General features: G+C 39.9%; 1 protein-coding gene across 1 annotated transcript; it reads left to right on the top strand.

Annotated features, from left to right (window-relative positions):
- The first annotated feature begins 353 nt into the window (after nt 1–353).
- LOC129255879 (cholinesterase 1-like) lies at nt 354–21,912 on the top strand. The gene is made up of 9 exons (XM_054894230.2): nt 354–3,817; nt 8,286–8,445; nt 9,200–9,280; nt 13,540–13,658; nt 13,919–14,083; nt 14,978–15,271; nt 15,719–16,062; nt 16,572–16,762; nt 21,461–21,912. Exons 1-9 carry the CDS (start codon nt 3,443–3,445, stop codon nt 21,553–21,555), a joined length of 1,824 nt encoding a protein of 607 aa, XP_054750205.2. The 5' UTR covers nt 354–3,442; the 3' UTR covers nt 21,556–21,912.
- Nucleotides 21,913–22,415: the final 503 nt, after the last annotated feature.

Raw genomic sequence — 22,415 nt, 5'->3', positions numbered from 1 at the left:
ATCGACAAACAACGCAAAAGTCACATCCTAAACTCAGCGGATATCCAAAACCTGGATAAACGGTTATGTCAAAATAAATTAAAAAGTACATTGCATATATATAATCAAACAAAAACAAGGTTGACAAAGAAAAATACATAATTAACAACATAGGCGGCGGAAGCAGGGGGGACGGGGGGGTCATGTCCCCCTTAATTTGAGCTGGGGGACGGAACCCCCCCCCCTAAAATTTATTTTGATAACCTTGTTTTTCCTTCCTTTTTTGCTTGTTAATTTTGTTTCCTGCGTTCCCCCCTAAATTCAGGTGGACCCCACTAAAATACTCTTTGATAACCCTTTTTTTTTTTAATGCACATACAACTAGTCAACGCATAAAGTGGGATCCAGTCCTAATAAGCACATATGATGTGGGGTAGATGGGGACCCTATACAGAGATGTCTAGCAATGGGGCAGGGGAATGAAAGTCAGGGCTTTTCGCACAAGAGGGGAAACCTCGGGAGGGTGGTCATGGGCTATTGCGAACAGGCAAGGCTCGATCCGGTAGTCATCATCTGCAGCAGGGATATCGGGGGTGATACCTGACCGACAGATGTGGGATGCCGTATGGGGACTGGATTCAATGGAAAATCTGGGTTGGGAAAGATTGGGAATTATGGTCGGGCTACTATCTTTGTGAGACAGGGGCAGAGGCACCTTACTAGAACATTCAGGGATGTCAGAAGGGATGGATGTGGGACCTCTCAGCTGAGGAATGGCAAATGGAGTAGGGGCTAGTAACATGGGTATACCGTCATCAGTTAGGGGCCCTGCAGGGTCGGGGAAACTGCAGGCTGTCAGTTGAGGATGGTCGGTAGGGCTGGCTGTCATGTGAAGGTCAGTGTCAAAGGATTCATGGGCTCTCGAAGCAGGCGGATCGTCATCATGGGCACCACGGGTTACTGTCTCTGAGGAACCATGATCATGGGCACCACGGGCTACTGTCACTGAGGAACCATGATCGTGGGCACCATGGGCTATTGACGGAGGGTCGTGGCCATCGGCACAACAGGCTACCTTCATTGGAGCGGAAACCAAGTTGACATGATTCGACATCTAGCTGAGCCATAGACTGTATCGCCGGTTGCTGTCATTGGGATGACTTCTGCAGAATCTGGTGGGTCGCGACGAGCGTGGACATTTGTCATCTCGATGGTGTGAACAGTGGCCGGAGTAAGATAACTTACGCTATCAGTGAGCGGTTGGTCATGTGACTGAAAGTATTGTGAAAGGATTGTGACGTGTCATGTATGTGATGTGTAATGTGTGAATGACCAGGTGGGTGTGGAGATGTTGAGATGTTATTAGACTCGAACTCAACCACAAAATCATCACCGAGCGAAACGAACGAGCACTGTTTGTTGAGTGGATCCGAATCGGTTAAGTTTGACTAATCAGCTACCAGATCATGCAAGCACGGTGAAACAATTGAATCGGGCAAGCATGACTTATCATCCAACGAATCGGGCGAGCGCAGTGAAACGTTGGAATCGGACTTGCGCAGCGAAACCTCGATAGAATCGGGCTTGCACAACGAGCTGGCCGAAACGGGCAAGAGCAAATCCTCAAGCTCAGGCAACTGCACTTCTTCGACGGTCAAACCAGAACCTGACAGAAGAGACTGAGCCATCGATAAAGGCAAACGAAACTTGTCGGATGTACCAGGCACAATATCGGATGTAGGCTTATGCTCAACAACATCATGCACCAGGGGAGTAATGTCAGCAACTTCACTGAGATTCCTTTTCTGTCGGTTTTGACTACCCCCACTTGACACAAGTGGCGGAACATTCAGACTCGGAGGACTGGACATTCGTAGACACAACACTCAGATTTGGCTAACTCTCATCGATCGGAGTAGCCACCAAGATCTTACTCACTATTCCCTGAGACTATAGCAATGGGCGCTGGCCTAGACACCACATGCATGGGATCGACATCACCACCAATCTCATCACGAGTAGAATGATCTAGATCTACACGAGTATCCTCCCACACCAAAGATTTTTCAATCATGACACCGCTTGAGTTACTGGGATAATGATAGATGAAAAAAGAATCATCACTGAATGTGATCAGATGCATAGCTGGTCTAACAGAGATGTAATTTGCCTCCATAAATGGGGCACCAGCAATAATTCCAGCATTTGTCATGTCATCCCAAACAACCAAACCATCAAATTGTAATTCTAGGTCATTACGGAAGAGTGAGAAATAAGTCAGGCCAATTTTACTTTATTTTTACATATTTAGGTATTATTTCAATATAATCATCTTCTATCATCATCTCATCAATCACTATCTCCAATCCCAATGTCGCCATCGATTCGCTTATTAAATTCACCTCACACGCACTGCACTCCTTATCTCTAGGCCTACGTCTATTTCTTTCTCTTCATAGTTATAGTCATAACCACCAAAAGCATGGAAATATGGGGATGTAACTGTGTTCCAAGGATTGGAGCACTGCTCCATTTTACTGTTAACCGCCACGCTCTCTCGCGAGGCGGTGTCCTTGGCCGCGGACACGCAAATATGATGTATATTTCGAGCAACTTTTCATACCGTACATGAATATACGTTGAAGGGACTACACACACTCAAAATGCAAAAGAACTCACACCTATCACTGTAAGGCTATATAACGGAGCGCCTGGTCCCTTGTATAGAGTAAGAATTATCGGACTGTTGATAGGAACACCTAAGGGCCTTAGGTGATCTAGCTGCCACCACGCCAGTCTTATTTATTTAAAAAATAATTTACCAGACGGAGTTATATATATGAGTGGGAGTGTGTGGTTTATTTACTACACAGCCGAGAGGCCGGATAAACGGATATTCGCGCGCTGTTCATGTAGCGACAGTGCACATCAACATTCACAATCAACACATTGGCGTTTGGTCAATCATTAAATTTGACAATCGTTATTTTTGTTCTTTTCTTTCATACTAAGCATTTGTGTCTGCACAGCACTCCTAAATCTGATATATACAAGAATCATTATATCAGATAGACTTTCGTTTCAAACAACCGAAAACGAAGAAAATTAAAAAAAAATTGTAAAAAAAATAATTTGTGCACATTAAAAATCATCAAAATACTCCTCTTCAAAAGAGTATTCAAAACGAACAAAACGGGAATTCGATTTTTCCTTACATTTATTTTTTTCTGTCTACATATAGGCATATAGAACTCTCCTCATTCCAATTCTCAATGATTGTGAATTCAGTATCTCCCGGTTGCTTTAAAAACAGTTCATACTTAGGCCCTAATATGTTGACTTAGTGCAAATTATCAGGACACTTTAGGTCCGAGTATTTATCAGGGAACAAATAGAAAGCAAAAAAATTTGTTCATATAAGCCACTGACCTTAGTTTGAGTAGTCAACATCATCGCATCAAGCATGGAACAACTTTTCTGTTGGGCGATCATGATCACCATGGTGTCATTGGCGTATGCTGCTGACACCGTCAATGATGACGAGCAACCCATTGTGCGCACGTCGACGGCTACCTTTCATGGCAAGGAAATCAGTGTCCAGCCCTATCTCCTACCCGATTTCCACGGGAGAGCAGTGGCGTACACGAGTATCCCTTATGCTGAACCTCCACTGGGCGACTTACGGTTTCGACGTCCATTTCCTAAGGTCATCGAAGGTAACTTCGACGCAACGAGAAAGTCTGTGGCATGTCTCCAGCCTATTCAGCCACATTTTAAGATTAACATGGATATGTCAGAAGATTGCCTTACTCTAGACGTGTTTGTTCCTGAGCCACAGGTAATACCTACCTTTGACCTCCTCAAAACAGAAAAATACAATAATTTTAATCTAGAGAAAATGATAAAATCTAAGTTTTATTCTTTCATATGATGGAAGTAATTGTAATGTTTGACCACAAAAATGAAACACATTTATAATCAGAATGTCTTGGAATATTGGAGACTTGTCATCGGTAAGGTAAAAGGTAAAGTAGAAGGTAAAATAATGTATTAACATCTTCATTCAAATTTCCCTTAACCCTAAACTGACCGGGGGGGGGGGGTTGAATCAACCCCCCCCCCCTCAACATTTTCTGCGATCATTCCGCCGCGCGAAATTTTTTGACCGCGCCACTCTCAGAGTTCTCGCGCATCTTTTGGGACCAAATTTGCGACGCCCGGGTATGCGGTTCCGAAATTACGCAACATTTCGTAAGTGCATGTCAGACCAAAAATTGTTCCAAAAACGTGATTTTGTGTACAAAGTCAATGCAAATTCATAAAGATATGATTATTTTTGCTTGAAACAGCTGAAATCATTTGATTTTAGCATAATTATGCTTCGAAAAGGTTTTGCAGTAAATCTGGTGAAAAAACAAAGAAAAACAAAAGGTCGAAAACGAAGAAATACATAAGAAATTCATAAAACAATAAAATACATTAGAAATTGATTTCCAAACCGAAGTTTTTTTCAGTTGCGATTGTTAAGAATGCTACAAAGAATATTTTTTACCAAAAATTAGCATTCTAGGAGCTTTATTTAGTGAATTAGAGCAAAAAGTATGATTTATGCATAAATTAGCATAATTAATTAATATAAAATAAAATCTCATTATTTTGGAAAATTTTACCATACAGCCTTGTAGATTACATCGCACACTACCCAGCGTGCAAATTTTTGCGGCGCTCGCGTGATCGGCGGCCGAGATCTCAGGGGGGGGGGGGTTGAATCAACCCCCCCCCCCCGGCCACAGAACAGCCAAAAAAGCCCGGCCTAGTTAGGGTTAAGGTTTCCATATAGAGAAAAATGCAGATTTTTAAACTGAGTACTTCCCACATAGGATCTGAGAACCCGCATACACGTATTGTATTAGGTTATATCATTATCATCATATTTACAATAATCGATAATTGGTATCAAAGGTAAGAAAAGCCAGACAAACTATTACTCTATAGTTAATCATCTAATTCTGTAATCGTGAATAATATTTGTCCATTATACTTGTACGTTTCTAATTTATGTCAATTTATATGACAGATAATAGAGATAAATATGAAAGACAATAGTTGGGTAGTGATGCTACATGTAGAACGATAAGACGTTATTGTTGGTTAGACCATGGACCTAATAGGTCCATGGTTAGACGGTACTCATTATATGATTTTGGTTTCAATTTCTGATATCACGTACATCCGGCACTTGCTTGAGTGAATAGGAGGACATCGAGTATATCTGGCAAACTGCCACAATACAACACCGCAACGATGAACAAACATACAATTACTTGATAATCATTATCATCATGACCACTCGTTCAGCTCAGACTTTAACCTCCTTACCAAAGGTGTATCATAATTACTCAATAATAATGTTTGGTATATAAATTTACGCTATTAATATATCCGTATAGTCCTCTATCTCTCTCTGTCTCTCATTCTCTCTCACGAACGTGAAACTGTGGAGTTTATGCTCTGCGACGTAAGGATGGTTCAAGAGTAGAGAAAATGTAATGTCAAGTGCCATTCATGACAAAGAAGAACCAAGACGTCTTTGTCAAAAATTGGTAAATCAAAACAGCAGTTTGACAAATGACATATTTGCAATTTTTGGTCACCTCCGATACACGAAACTGCTATTCTGGCCTACCAATTTTACGACAAAGACCTCCAGGCTGTTTATTATTATTTTTTGGCAATTTGACGGCATTTTCAATACATTTACTTTGTTATTGAACCCTTCCGTACGTCGCAGAGTAAACACCCCCTCATAAGGCATGTACACATACGTGGCATCCAGAAAAAATCCCACATACACCACATACCCACACCCACTATCGCAGTACTTACAAACTAATTTGATGTCTCTTTCAAACACACACCACACACCCACAGTACTTGTAAGCTAACTTAATGTCTATTTTAAACACAAGCTACATACCCACACACACACTCTCTTTCTCTATCTTTATTTAAAGCTTTGATTATTCCATTAGCCCCTAATCATATTAAAGTTGAATTAAGAAGGGGGTGAGTTTCCATAAATATAGGTTCTACATACAATATATAGTATATATAAGTTGTTCAAACACATAGCATGTCACAATAATCCTCTGCCTTCTCGATATTTTGCTTTGAAAGTCTATGAAATTAGCCACCTGTCAGAGCCCGAGAGACGAGTGTACAGAAAAGTCACTCGGAGTGTGACGTCACCGGGGGGAATTTAGTATAAGCTAGAGGTGCCTGAATGTCATACAGAAATGCTATGCAGAGAGAGAAAGATATTTTACAATTTTTTTTCAAAGCAACTCAAATCAAACAAATAGGACTGATATGTACAAATCTTTACTTTCCTCGTATAAAAAACAGTATGAATAACCACCATGAACTCTTCAATCATGATGTAAGATAGCAAACAGTGAGTTATTGAATGATATTTTCACTATTTCTCATTTATTTTATCACGATGTTCAATCAAGTGAGTAGCTGGAAAGTAATTCCGGCGGCTAGCTCAGCGCGCGCTGAACGCATAATAGTGGGTTTTCGCCCAGCGTCGTACGACGCTATCTACGACGTAGAACGATCTCTTTGTTCGTGCGTCCGTCGCGCTCAACTCTCGCTTGTATAGCAGTTTCGCAAATCGCTGAACGCGGCCGGATCGACCGGCTGGCATGGTTGGCATGTAATGTTGACACGCCAACATGTGCATTGTATATGTTCCTACTATGTGCACACAACTGGCAGTGCCATGTGTCTTGCAGTCGCGTCGTCGACCGAGCCATGCAACGGCTTTTCAATCATATTTCAATAATCATACTCGTTTAAACTTCTACTGTAACATTTTGAAATTATACTTAGCTTGATTTTAGTATAATTGAAATGGTACTCACCGAAAAACTCGCATTCGAGTCCATGTTTTGAAGCTTTCAGCTATCAGTGTAGTCAGAGTAGAGTACAACATGTGCATGCACGCGATGGGCGAATGTGTTTACATCGATCGGCTCAGCTTGCTCGCTCTACAAGCGATCTGATTGGCTGTTGACGGCTGTTGACAAATCCTACGTTCTAATGCGGACGCCCGCTAATTTGCGGAAGAACCGTCCGTGATTTGAGCTCAAGAACGCTCGGGCCTCTGTTTCCATGAAAGTTGGCGATTTTTGCACACGTACGTTCTACGTCGTACGACGCTGGGCGAAAACCCACTAATACTAGTACACACAACACCCAGGCATTGAGTGTACTGTTATGGTCTGGTATGTCGACTTAGTTCATGGCCGTGCAGCGATCCCCTGGCGTTTTTTCTTCTTTTCTTTTGTCTTTGACTCCACTTTTATATCCTCTGGATCATTTCCACTCATAGCTCATTCCACAGAACAATCTTGAACCAAACGTATAGTATTCTTTCTCGGCCTTCTGAGTTGTTTTCTATATTTAATTACGCTAGGGGTCACCGTCACACATACAAACGCAATTCGGAAGTGAGTTGAAGACAGAAAGATATATAGTAATTAGTATACATCTCTATGGTTGAAGACAACAAGAACGGTACGGTAGCTCGACAGCTAGCTGCGCCGGAGCGGGCGGCCGGTCGGCACAAAGCAATTCCGCAACCAACTGTGTTTTTTTGCAAGAGCCGCGTCACACGCGGATAAATATGTCATAATAACACGTCTGCTACGTTATCGACTGGTGAGAAGATCTCGATCAAATTTCATATTATTCACCTTGAAATTATTCCTTTAGGGTCTATGGTATCATTCTGAGGGAATTCACATATTGGAATAATAGTACGGCCACAAATATTTTAATCATTTCCTCTTTGCAAGTTCTATGGCTCGCAGATACAACTTCAACTGCAGTTATTCCATAGTAGTACACAAAACGGCACTGCCTTGTTTACTAAACCGGGACCGAATACCCCCCGGTGACGTCACACTCAAAGAACACCCGTCTCGGTAGGCATTGCAGGAGCGAACTCAGGGAAAATGGGTAGGGATAAATCGTTCAAATTCACTATTTTGAAAAAAGAAAATGGGGGGTCGAATCACCTATTAGTGTTTGGGGGGTTGTAAGGTTGCTATTAATGTAAATATCTCAATATTTGGAATCGTCTTCTTAATTCAACTTTAATGATTCTGTGATGATATTCTGCCTTTAACATAAAGTACTTTTCATAATGTTATTGATCATCTAACTAAAAATTCAAGTATGAAAATTGAATGAAACGATATAATATGATATTTATTTTTCTGCTTTTCTCTCTATGTCAGCCGTTGTCTGCTGCTGTTATGGTGTGGATACATGGAGGGGGCTATATGGTTGGAGCAGGTTCCGTCCCAGAAGCATTACCCGTTCCATTGACCGTCATGAATGACGTCATAGTGGTTACAATCAACTATCGTCTCAATATATTTGGCTTCATCACTCTTGGTAATGATCAGAATAGGACATAGAAATAAGAAACGGTAGCAACAGCTGCTCCCGGCTGATTACATTTGCTTCATCGTTTTGGTAAAAAAGAAAATGAATATGAAATTATGACTCACCCCTATTTTTAATGATCGCTATTATTTTTATACAGCTTCTTACCTACTTTGTAAAAGACAGCATGTTGACTGTGGATGTATTCTTTCTCAAAAGAATTAATGCCTGGAGTGGGAGTCGAGTCCAAGACAGTTTCCTATTAATGAGCATATATTGTAATTATCACCACCATTATCATCATCATAATCGTCGTCATCATCATTTTATCATTATCATCATTATCACACATTATCATCATCATCATCATCATCACCATCATCATAATAAAATAATTATTTTCGCCACAACATGAAGGACATTTTGGTCCAGGGAAAACTTGACAAGCAAAAAGAAAAAGAAAGAGTTTTTCACTACAAAATTAAGTTGCTATTTCCAGGGGGATTATATCGTGATATTTGTTAGTAAAATTGATAACGAAATGATTCGTACTTGGTGCCAATATAATTATGACTAAGCACATTCGTATTTTTTGAAAGGTATTTGTAAAAGTGAGTGAGAAAATATTAATCGCTGTCAGATTTAACATCACCATGAACATTATCAGGTCAATGTGGATTTGGTATCATGTTATTGATATGTGATCTGCCGAACATGTTAAGATTTGAATCAAGAATCTTGTATATTCTATTACATGTATAAGGAGAAGAAGACGTGAGTGATGCTAATGTTGGATTGTTGGATCAGCATCAGGCCTTGATCTGGATTCAAGAAAATATTGCAGGTCAGTAAGCTAGTCTTTACTTTTGGATATAGGCCTAATAGCGAGCATTATAATAGGGTTTAATTACAAGTTTCTTTTATGGCCATGATGACTGTGATATTTCTTATTCGAAAGAAGGATGTGCTATATTTAGATACACGGTATGATTATACTTTTTTATAATACAGATTCTTATACTGTATTCGAGTAAGTTGAAGGTACAGGTAAACATCGATTTAATTTTTTTTTTATCTGAGCTGCAAGGTCCCATCACTCGTCACCTGTGTTTGTGATAAATGTGGTATGTAGTAAAAATGGCAATGGTTTTCCAGGGTTTAGGTTCATCATGACTATCATGCAAGAAGTTTGATAAAGTCAAGAATAAAAAATGTGATCTTTCGTGAGAAGACAAGAAGACAGGATGCTCTGTCATCGTCAGGTCAACTTCATCTATGCAGGAAGACAATAACTTCATCTAGGCAGGAAGACAAGAACTTCATCTAGACAGCAAGACAAGAATTGCATCTAGGCAGCAAGACAAGAACTGCATCTAGGCAGCAAGAAAAGAACTGCATCTAGGCAGGAAGACAAGAACTGCATCTAGCTAGGCAGCAAGACAGGAACTGCATCTAGGTAGGAAGACAGGAACTGCATCTAGGCAGCAAGACAAGAACTTCATCTAGGCAGGAAAGACAAAAACTGCATCTAGGCAGCAAGACAAGAACTGCATCTCGGCAACAAGACAAGAACTGCATCTAGGCAGCAAGACAAGAACTTCATCCAGGCAGGAAGACAAAAACTGCATCTAGGCAGCAAGACAAGAACTGCATCTCGGCAACAAGACAAGAACTGCATCTAGGCAGGAAGACAGGAACTTCATCTAGGCAGCAAGACAAGAACTTCATCTAGGCAGCAAGACAAGAACTGCATCTAGGCAGCTAGACAAGAACTGCATCTCGGTAGGAAGACAAGAACTGCATCTAGGCAGCAAGACAAGAACTGCATCTCGGTAGGAAGACAAGAACTGCATCTAGGCAGCAAGACAAGAACTTCATCTAGGCAGGAAGACAAGAACTTCATCTCGGCAGCAAGACAAGAACTGCATCTAGGCAGCAAGTCAAGAACTGCATCTAGGCAGCAAGACAAGAACTGCATCTAGACAGCAAGGCATGAACTTCATCTAGGCAGGAAGACAAAAACTTGATCTAGCTAGGCAGCAAGACAGGAACTGCATCTTGGCAGGATGACAAGAACTGCATCTAGGCAGCAAGACAAGAACTTCATCTCGGCAGCAAGACAAGAACTGCATCTAGGCAGGAAGACAAGAACTGCATCTAGGCAGCAAGACAAGAACTGCATCTAGGCAGCAAGAAAAGAACTGCATCTAGGCAGGAAGACTAGAACTGCATCTAGCTAGGCAGCAAGACAGGAACTGCATCTAGGTAGGAAGACAGGAACTGCATCTAGGCAGCAAGACAAGAACTTCATCTAGGCAGGAAAGACAAAAACTGCATCTAGGCAGCAAGACAAGAACTGCATCTCGGCAACAAGACAAGAACTGCATCTAGGCAGCAAGACAAGAACTTCATCCAGGCAGGAAGACAAAAACTGCATCTAGGCAGCAAGACAAGAACTGCATCTAGGCAGGAAGACAGGAACTTCATCTAGGCAGCAAGACAAGAACTTCATCTAGGCAGCAAGACAAGAACTGCATCTAGGCAGCAAGACAAGAACTGCATCTAGGCAGCTAGACAAGAACTGCATCTAGGCAGCTAGACAAGAACTGCATCTCGGTAGGAAGACAAGAACTGCATCTAGGCAGCAAGACAAGAACTGCATCTCGGTAGGAAGACAAGAACTGCATCTAGGCAGCAAGACAAGAACTTCATCTAGGCAGGAAGACAAGAACTTCATCTCGGCAGCAAGACAAGAACTGCATCTAGGCAGCAAGTCAAGAACTGCATCTAGGCAGCAAGACAAGAACTGCATCTAGACAGCAAGGCATGAACTTCATCTAGGCAGGAAGACAAGAACTGCATCTAGGCAGCAAGACAAGAACTTTTTTCTAGGCAGGAAGACAAGAACTGCATCTAGACAGCAATAAAAGAACTGCATCTCGGCAGCAAGACAAGAACTGCATCTCGGTAGGAAGACAAGAACTGCATCTAGGCAGCAAGACAAGAACTTCATCTAGGCAGGAAGACAAGAACTTCATCTCGGCAGCAAGACAAGAACTGCATCTAGGCAGCAAGTCAAGAACTGCATCTAGGCAGCAAGACAAGAACTGCATCTAGACAGCAAGGCATGAACTTCATCTAGGCAGGAAGACAAAAACTTGATCTAGCTAGGCAGCAAGACAGGAACTGCATCTTGGCAGGATGACAAGAACTGCATCTAGGCAGCAAGACAAGAACTTCATCTCGGCAGCAAGACAAGAACTGCATCTAGGCAGGAAGACAAGAACTGCATCTAGGCAGCAAGACAAGAACTGCATCTAGGCAGCAAGAAAAGAACTGCATCTAGGCAGGAAGACAAGAACTTCATCTCGGCAGCAAGACAAGAACTGCATCTAGGCAGCAAGTCAAGAACTGCATCTAGGCAGCAAGACAAGAACTGCATCTAGACAGCAAGGCATGAACTTCATCTAGGCAGGAAGACAAAAACTTGATCTAGCTAGGCAGCAAGACAGGAACTGCATCTTGGCAGGATGACAAGAACTGCATCTAGGCAGCAAGACAAGAACTTCATCTCGGCAGCAAGACAAGAACTGCATCTAGGCAGGAAGACAAGAACTGCATCTAGGCAGCAAGACAAGAACTTCATCTCGGCAGCAAGACAAGAACTGCATCTAGGCAGGAAGACAAGAACTGCATCTAGGCAGCAAGACACGAACTTTTTTCTAGGCAGGAAGACAAGAACTGCATCTAGACAGCAATAAAAGAACTGCATCTCGGCAGCAAGACAAGAACTGCATCTCGGTAGGAAGACAAGAACTGCATCTAGGCAGCTAGACAAGAACTGCATCTCGGTAGGAAGACAAGAACTGCATCTAGGCAGCAAGACAAGAACTTCATCCAGGCAGGAAGACAAGAGCTTCATCTAGGCAGCAAGACAAGAACTACATCTAGGCAGCAAGACAATAACTTCATCTAGGCAGGAAGACAAGAACTTCATCCAGGCAGCAAGACAAGAACTTCATCTAGGCAGGAAGCCAAGAACGGCATCTAGGCAACAAGACAAGAACTTCATCTAGGCAGGAAGACAACAACTTCATCTCGGCAGCAAGACAAGAACTGCATTTAGGCAGCGAGACAAGAACTGCATCTAGACAGCAAGGCATGAACTTCATCTAGGCAGGAAGACAAGAACTTGATCTAGCTAGGCAGCAAGACAGGAACTGCATCTTGGCAGGATGACAAGAACTGCATCTAGGCAGCAAGACAAGAACTTCATCTAGGCAGCAAGACAAGAACTGCATCTAGGCAGGAAGACAAGAACTGCATCTCGGCAGCAAGACAAGAACTTCATCTAGGCAGCAAGACAAGAACTTCATCTAGGCAGCAAGACAAGAACTTCATCTCGGCAGCAAGACAAGGACTGCATCTAGGCAGCAAGACAAGAACTGCATCTAGGCAGTATGACAAGAACTGCATCTAGGCAGCAAGACAAGAACTTCATCTCGGCAGCAAGACAAGAACTGCATCTAGGCAGGAAGACAAGAACTGCATCTAGGCAGCAAGACAACTGCAACTTGGCAGCAAGACAAGAACTGCATCTATCCAGGAAGACAGGAACTTCATCTAGGCAGGAAGACAAGAACTTCATCTAGGCAGCAAGACAAGAACTGCATCTCGGTAGGAAGACAAGAATTGCATCTTGGCAGGAAGACCAGAAGTGGACCGAAATAAAATCAAGGATCTCTTGTCTCCCCACATTCGTTAATCCTTGTCTAGATAGGTTGATGAACTTATAACATTACTGTCACACCAACTATACTGACTAAAAAAGACAAAAAAACTGATCCATGGTATGACCATGTCATTTGTATGACAGCTAGCTTTGAGCTGTCACGAGTCGGTTTCTCCGATGTAATTGTAGCACGAGCCTTCGTAAAGATTCTTTTAAATCCCAATACCATGGGAAACTGGAAAACCATACCCATTCCTCGGATTCACGTAAGGTAATCAACTGAAATACCTTTTATGTAAGGAAGCCTTTTTATCAAACTTTATTGTCGATTTAATATTTCAATGTCGTATTAATATTTATTGAATCAATAGCATTTGGTGGAGATCCGACGAGAGTGACAATCTTCGGAGAAAGCGCTGGTGGGATGAGTGCAGGTTTTCACGTCCTATCACCAATGAGCAAAGGTCTCTTTTCAAGAGCTATCTTTCAGGTAAAAATATACTCTTGCAAATAAAAGGCAGATTTGGGGTAAAACGCCATATTCTTTGGCCCTCATGGATCACCAAAATCAAATATCAAGACAAAACAATTCCGTTTTCATTCTACAAGTAAGAAATTAACAACAAAACAGACGCAATGAATTGATTAATTGCAAATTTTTTGAGTCATGTAAAATTTCTCAAAACCCTGTTATACAATTAGAAAATTGATTAATTCTTCTGTCAAAATTGCCTCCTTATTCTTTGATAGAGCGGAACCGTGACGTCACAATGGTCTTATGGAACGCTGACTGAAGGCGAAGAAACTGCATTTGTATATGGCCGTGCCCTGAATTGTAGTCAGGATACTCACCGGGAACTTGTTAATTGTCTACGTGAGATACCATCTGAGGATATATTGTCATATCAGTCTTCGGTATGCATGTCTAATGTCGCAGTCACGTACACGAATCTTTTTAACAGATTTGACAATGATCATGCACCAACGTGGCTGAAAAAAACAGATGTTAAAAACAATGGTAGTTCCACATGTGCTGGGAGAAATAAAACTTAATTTACATGACAATGAGAAGAAAATTTAAATATTTCATATTTCATTTAATAAAATACACAAGAAATATTGTGTAATGTGCATATAGCTGTTTTGTGAAATTAAGGGAAACTTTGAAATGTCATAACTTTCTTACTTTACCTCCGATTTTGATGAAGCATTATGATAGTTGATTTTTTTCTCTTTTTACTTAATTAACCATTTGTTGGGGGTGGGCTTGTACTTTAAATTGTTTTCAATGACATACCACTGGCCCTGGAAATTGCCTGGGCTGATGTGCGAGTTGTTCACCATAGACAGCACCCCTGGAAATCATTTAGGTATGCTAAAAGTAAAAATTAACTCAAATTACTTTCATTTACTGGTGAAAACTTTTTTTTTATTGTCAAAATTTTCTTCCAAACCAACACCCTTTAAAAAATCCTTTCCAGGGCCCTGACATACCATCGATCGGTATGAAGTTGTTCTCAGTGGTGTGACTCTGACGCCCTCTTTAAAGATGAAAATGTCGCCCTATCCTGTATGCTATACTCCTTAATGAAATAACTTTGTTATCAGTTGTTCCTTGTTTTTATTCACTTCATGCCATTACGCGAAATCAACACAGTCACATTGCAAAATAAAGATAAAATCTCATTACTCATTCTGATTTATTTGTTTAATTCAACGTTATTGAAGAAAATACTGACTTTTCAACATTAATTCTAACGAGATTATATCAAATGTATTGCTTTATCAACACACACAATGGCATATCAGGATCCACCTGAGGCATATACCCACGCCATTCGTCCTTTTATTGATGGAACGTTCATACCACGTGACCCAAGAGAGATGTACGCTGCAGGAGAGGTGAACCAAGTCACCGTCATGACTGGATGTCTATCAGAAGAAGGAAACATGTTTCTTATATCTCCTGATATGGAACTAGAAGGATCTGAACGACCTGTCCTCAATAAGACTACATATGATATTCTCCTCACTATCTTTATCAGGAACGTAGATGATCTGGTCAAAGACACAGCTTCTCTGGTCTATATGACTCCTCAAGAGGTGACTTTATCCTAAATAATGATCGTAAACATCTCCGAAAAATACATGTATACCATTTGATATTTATCACCAAGAAAGAAAGACAAACGGCAATAAGGGAGGGTCATGTCATTTATAGAATTGTCCTATGCTTCTTTTCCTTTCACCTCTCTTTGTTTTGATGTATTATCTCTACAAATTTTTTCATGCACTCCTCAGAGCTATCTTAATTTTGTAACCTCGGGATAGAAAAGAGGTAGACGTTTTATTTTTATGTTTGCAACATTCAGTGTGAGGCATGTTTAGAGGTACGATTTTTTTAAAATCGACCTTTAGTTATACTGCACCCTCCATTGACCGATTTAGAAACCCTTGGTAACAATAAATTTTTAGCCGTTTTTTCTGCTTTAAATACCGATAGACTGTTCTTTTTTTTTCCTGAAAATAAACTTCTCTCCATTAATCTAGATTATGGAATCTAGACCGGAATACACGGACATTTTTGTCGACTTCATGGGCGATTTCTTCTTTCTTTGTCCGAGTTTTGAGACAGCTGAACACCTCTCTGCAGCTGGTCTTACGACTTACAAGTACATAATGTCACACCGTCCTTCTATCTCAATATGGGGGAAGGGTATTGGCTGGCTAGGAGCAACTCATGGTGAAGACATCCCATATACATTAGGGACCCCTTTCATGGTAGACGCCCTCACTTTCAACCAGAGTTTTGTTCTTTCTGGTTTCTTTAACGAAGAGGAAGTGGAATTTGCCTCGCAGGTTATGAGGTACTGGTCCAACTTCGCAAAGACAGGGTAAGAACACCTATTCATCTTGTGTTAAATTGTAGCACTTTTTATAATTAATTAGTCATTTTTAAAGCTATTTTACAAAAGAGGTGTTTGAGGTACGTGTTTGATAATTATTAATGGTAGTGTTTATACTCAGTTTGCTTCTTTTTTGTGAAAGTTGGTGTGATTGCGCTATTTGTAAGAGTATACTAGATATATTGTAGCAATCAACAAATTAGTACGAATAGATTTAATGCTAATAAGAAACTAATGAAAAGGAAGAGAATTAATCATGAAAGAAATTATATCTGATGGCCCTATGGATCATAATAATGAGCAAGCAATGTGCCCCCTGGAATCAACATCCATGCTCTTACATGTCAAAGAAAAAGTACGCCTGCCCAGGGATTTGAATAGCCTCTTATTCCCTTTTCCTATTCAATGATAACAATTGAATGATAAACTAAAACTATCATCCATTTCATTTGCTTGCCTATTATCTTGCTATTACCAATCCTCTGTTATGCATACAGAAGTCCGAACCTTCCCTCAGATGAAGAAGATGGTGAACCAGAAACTAAATACCCCTTATGGGAAACATATTCTAAGAACACTAAATCATACAAAGATCTTAATCTGAGCCTTGAGAATCGTAAAGGATATCCCAATCATCAACGATGTATGTTCCAGAATGATCTTCTGCCGAAGCTACAAGCAAATGCTGGTATGTATGTATTAACTTTGTTGATAACAGTTATGTTCCAGTTCGAGTCCGCCGTTATGATGACTGGGTGACTAGAAATTTAGAAGTTCATAGACTTTGTAAGACACCGTGCACAACATGCACAAAGATTAAGTAATTCCCTTCTTTTTCAATATACCATAGCTTTAAAAAAATATATAAATTAGCAGAGGCCTTGTAATCTAATTGATCCGTTGATTCACATAAGAGTCAAAATGTCTTTAAGACCAACTGCCATTTTTCACAATTCATTCCGGTATACCCGAATATATTTTGTCAAAATAACAGTTTTGGTTTGAAGATTCTGGAAACTAAAGCGAAAAACCACCTTGCAGTGAAAAAAGCCTGTATAGCTAGTGGGGTATTACAATATTTTAAGGCGTAGCCTTTGCTGAGTAGAATGTGATTTCAATAATACCACAAGCTTCATGGTCATCTTATTTTAACTTGCACAGTTGCACTTAAAAATCGTGTTCCTAATCCTTAAATATATTTATTGGAGGTGAAAACTTATGTTAATGAAATTTTATGTCGGGAATCATTGTGTATCAGAGCGGCGGAACCGGGGACAGGGGCATTTGCCCCTCCAAAATTTTCCATAGAAGAGAATGTCCTTTTTTTAATGAAATTTATATTTTTGTCGATATGAAATTTCCTTTTTATAAAATAACACATTTTAGTTTAGAAAATCAAAATATTTTGTGTTCGCGCTCGTGTTAATTCTATAGTAAGATAGTAAAGATACGCATTTTTTTTATAATTACAAAAACTGCACAGATTGTTTAATTTCATGTATAACTACAGGAAAATGTCAAAATAGTTGAGTTTGCGCTTTCCAAATTTTAAACCGCTCGTTCGCAGAATCAAAATATCTGTTTGTACTTTTGTCTTCTCCCCGAACGAAAATACGTTCCGCCGCCCCTGTTCTACCTTGTTGTAATGGGGTCCGACCACTTGACCATGTTGACCGGAGGCTGGCGGGGCCGAAGGGGGGGGGTGCAGGGAGGAGGTGTTTCCACTGCTTACAGCATAAACTTACGTTACCTAATTTCACTGACACTACTTAATCATTAAAAATTATGGGGCTTATCAATAGATGAACAAAAGCAGTGTAAAAGAAAACGGGTCGTTGTATTTTTAAGATAGAAAGAAAAGAGCACTGAACGCGTTTGTAAAGGGGCATTTCTCATGGGAATCTTTTGGAGGTTCTTGATATAAGTCAGGCAGCATATGTAATTTACTTCGACAAATTGGCTAAGTCTGATTTTTCACTTTTATGTGATTGGTGACATTACAACGAACAACTTTCAACTTGGTGACAAAATTCTAATGGTCATCTTGACCATGTTAGTGGTCAAAATGGGGTCAATAGGAGTCAATTTTTTAAATTGCCCCGATTCTGTCGAGCGACACATCAAATTATTTGTCTTGTCATACTGAACAAAAAGTGTACAAGAGCAAGCATGCTGTTTGTAGTCAGTCATGGGTGTCTATCATGCTGATGTGATATACTCTGACCATTACTCGATCTCTGGAGCCAAGAAGGACTACACATTCCTGATTATGTGCTGACATTAACACGGCTTGTACTATTTTATCAAGTGTGTTTTTTCCAGAGCATACAAAGTGAAACTAAACTTAATACCAGTTCTCACGATAGTGATGTGCATAGATGCTAGATGCAGATTTTGTTTTTGTTCTTTTGTCGTTCTTGTTTTTTCCTACTTGGATGATACTATAAATAATCACATATGTCATTGAAGTAAACCACGGCCATACCGCAGCGGGAAGGGGGGGGGGGGCAGCTGCCCCCAGAAATAGTGAAGACTTGCATTTTTACTGAAAAATAAATCAAATTGACCAAAAGTATGCACGAAATCCTTAAATTTCACTTTCCAAAATGCAAAAGGGCCCCAATGGTAAGCTCAGAACAGCACATGCACCAGAAATGTGTAGTCCTTCTTTGCTCCAGAGATCGAGCATCTTATTCGCAAGATAATCCAAATGAAATGTTGGGCAACTTTCTTAGGAGCTGGGAGCACTGATCAATCGATGTGTTTATTCTGTTAACATAGTATTATACTGTCTTATACCCCAATATTACAATAATTTTTGTTAATTAGAATATTTTGTACAAAGCAAATGAAGGAAATACTTCTTTACATATCAAAGACTAGTAAATTGAAAATGAATTGAACTTGAATGGAATTCCTAAATAAATAAAAACTCCCTGGTTGCACTTAATTATCACACCATGAAGATGATAAGATTTTAAGTGCATAAGGGTTTGTCAAGTCGTTTCAAGGTATTCCTGCAATACCATGATACCACACTGAATGTATTCGACGTCTATCTCTGTTTATCTATTTTGTTCCTAAATAAGCACATTTTACCCCTTTATATAAAATGTCTTCTTAGATATAGACTTTTCAAAATAAAGAACCCACGAAAAATAAGACTTCTAAAATTCTAACCACTTTTAGACGTGTATTTTGGCTTCCAATGAAAGTTTGTTGAGCTTTTGACCTTTCCCTGACCTTGCCTTGACCCTTTATATCTTCTGGATAAGGACTTCTGACGATGGACTTATCAAAATCGAAAATAAAGAAGTACACACATGCATAAAAACACGGATAAAGGACCTTCCTTAACAGTGTAATATGCCATTTAACGAAAGTTCGTTGACCTTTGACATTTCCGGTCATAAATTTTTAACAGTATAACAAGACAAACAATTTGATGTGTCACTCGACAGAATTGGGGCAATTTAAAAAAATTGACCCTTATTGACCTTATTTTGACCCCTAATATGGTCAACATGACCATAAGAAATTTGTCACCAAGTTGAAAGTTATTCGTTGTGATGTCACCAATCACATAAAAGTGAAAAATCAGACTTAGCCAATTTGTCGAAGTAGCCGGTAAATCATGACATATGCTGCCTGACTATATAGTGGGGGTCCTTCTTCTGGGAGGGTTACCCCTCGGCTAGTGAGAGTACAATGGTTTTCGGTTGCAAAGTTCCTAGCACTGGAACATGAAGATTGTCTGATATAGAGTAAAAGTGAAAACTCTTTTTAAAGCAATAAAACATGATAAACCTAATATTTGTTTCTATTGTCGTTATTATTCACCATTATTATCATCATAAAATTATTGATATTATTAATGTAGAGGAAGCGTGAAAGAGGAAGGACATAAGATAGAGAGGAAAGAGGAAAAGAGAAATCCAGATGAGGAAAAAAAATGGTAGATGAGGTAGATCATGATAAAAATTGCCGTAAAAGGGAAGGAAAATATATTAATAGAAGCGCCAAGTTTACCTAGAACATAGAGAAAAGACGTAGACAAAAATCACGAAGTAAAAAAAACAAGTTTTTTTAGGAATAAGATGTTAACATAATTAAAGAGAACAGAGAGAGAGAGAGAGAGAGAGAGAGAGAAGGGGGGTCAAGAGGAACGATAGGAGAAATTGAAACTAAAAATAGATGTGCGAAAAGTACAGAGGAAAAGAACTTGGAAATTTATTTGAATGTGCTCTCTGTCTATCAGTGTGTGGGATGATTGGGCGCGTTTCTATGCAAAATATGGTTAGGATATTTTTGAAAAAAATTCTTGACATTTGCAACAGCCCACTTCGGATGCAGCGCCACTGTATTTTGGTTCATCAGTCTAATTTTTGTAACATTTTTGGTTTCACCTCGGTTGTGTAGATTTCTTCAGAGACTATATGGTATGATTTCGTTAGACGATGAATTGAGAGAGGGGATGGGGTGTCCGATCTCGTAGTATTATGAAAAGCATTTTTGCAAATTATTCCCAGTCTAATAATACTCCGGCAAAAGCTGAAGTGTTTAAAAAAAAATGATATTAAAAAAGGAATCTATTAATGAATAGTTGAATGAATGAATGAATAAATAAATGAACAATTATATTTATTAATTGATTACACCCTCGTAGCAAAAAAACAATCAAACGCCAACCCCCCCCCCCAAAAAAAAAAGGGGAAAACATGAGCGAGAAAATAAAACAGGCAGTGGACGTATTAAGATGAGCGAGAGCAGATAAGGAACAATCCAAAGGAACGTCGGACCTTCCGCGCTTCTCGCGGGGGGGGGGGGGGAGGGGCGGGGGGTACACTCCCCTCCCTGCACCCCCCCCCCCCCCCGGAACGCGTTTCTCGAGCTCACTTCTGCCCCCTTAACTGAAATCCTTGTTATGCCACTAATTCTAGATGAAATTAATGGGAAATATTTGCCCCATCCCCCTCTGATAACAGGCACCTGTTATCAGAGGGGGAGGCGCCTCGTTACAGCGCGCTGCAACGAGGCGCCGTACACCAATCGACCGCGGCACCCGATGAAGGGGAAAAAAGTCGGTCTCGCAGACCTTCGGCCTCGTGGGCCTTCGGTCTAGCGGGCCCTCGGTCTCGCGGGCCTTCGGTCTCGCGGGCTGTCACCGTTGTAATGGCTCTTTCGTTTAGTATCAATAGTTAGAAGGTAGAAAAGACGATTTAAGGAATAGTCCATTTATCAAAGCATCAGCTGTTCAATTTCTCTGATCCGATATTTACTTTGACTGCGATCTTTAAAATGTTAATGATTTACTGTTTCCACAGAGAATTGGTAATTGAAATACACAGTCAATGATTTTGTTTTTATTGTACTTTTTACTACCTAGGTGAAATGGCCCGACTGAAATCCATCTTAGCAGAAAGGGTGGCCGCTGACACTGAGAAGACATGTGAAAATCACGATTCATGCCCCCACGAGTAGACATGGTAGAGATTGGAGTATAGTAGAGAAAAGAAGAATCTCCTTTCTTTTTCTACGTTTTCTTTATGTAGACTGCCAGATAATACTTTTAATAACTCCAGGTTGAAAATGATATGATTTTGCCAGACAAAGCAAACTTAGACAAACAAAACACTGAAAATTTGATCAAAAACGGACAAGAAATAACGAGGTTATTTGCATTATTTTGGTAAAACAGTATGCATGTCTTCATGAATATTCAAAAAGCAAATTGATGATGTCATATCCCCATTTGTTCTTTTGCATTTTATTATATGAAATCGTATTAGTCAGTGGCGTATAGATGGGGGAACGCTTGCCACCAAATTTTGCATGACCAAGAAGAAAAAAAAACAAGATAAGAAAAGAGAGAAGGGAGAAATATCATATTATTTTCTGAATATCATGTCGAAATCTATTTTCAAAAATTAATTTTTGTAATGAAAATGTCGAAATGTTTGCTCGCTCGCTTCGCTCACTCGCAACTTTTTGTAAATTTTGCCCGATACGATTTACGATACGATTTACACTGTAAAAATGTTGGGTAAAATTTTAACCAGCACGAGGGTGATTATGTGTCCAACCAATTTGGGACAGTTTTTTACCTAATGCGGGAAGTATATTGTCCAGTACTGTAAGGTTAAATTTTTCATCACACTGTGTAAATAAAAATGCCCAATTTTGGTTGGACACATAATTACCCTCATGGAGCATTTTTACCCAATATTTTTTAGAGTGATATCTGCTCATTACGCCACTGGTATTAATACAATTGTTTTTTCCTCCAAGAATTCAAAAAATGGATTGACAACGGATAAATTACAAACATTTAAAATTCTATA

This window comes from Lytechinus pictus, chromosome 1, assembly GCF_037042905.1.
Source record: "Lytechinus pictus isolate F3 Inbred chromosome 1, Lp3.0, whole genome shotgun sequence".
NCBI lineage: Eukaryota > Metazoa > Echinodermata > Echinoidea > Temnopleuroida > Toxopneustidae > Lytechinus > Lytechinus pictus.
The sequence above is the reverse complement of the archived record's forward strand: the minus strand, read 5'-3'. Positions and strand labels throughout refer to the sequence as shown.

Excerpts from the sequence above, each read along its gene's own strand:
- LOC129255879 (XM_054894230.2), top strand. The coding sequence starts at position 3,443 with ATGGAACAACTTTTCTGTTGGGCGATCATGATCACCATGGTGTCATTG. Across the intron at positions 14,084-14,977 it reads TATTGTCATATCAGTCTTCG|GATCCACCTGAGGCATATAC; the intron begins GTATGCATGTCT and ends ATGGCATATCAG. Across the intron at positions 16,763-21,460 it reads GAAGCTACAAGCAAATGCTG|GTGAAATGGCCCGACTGAAA; the intron begins GTATGTATGTAT and ends TTTACTACCTAG.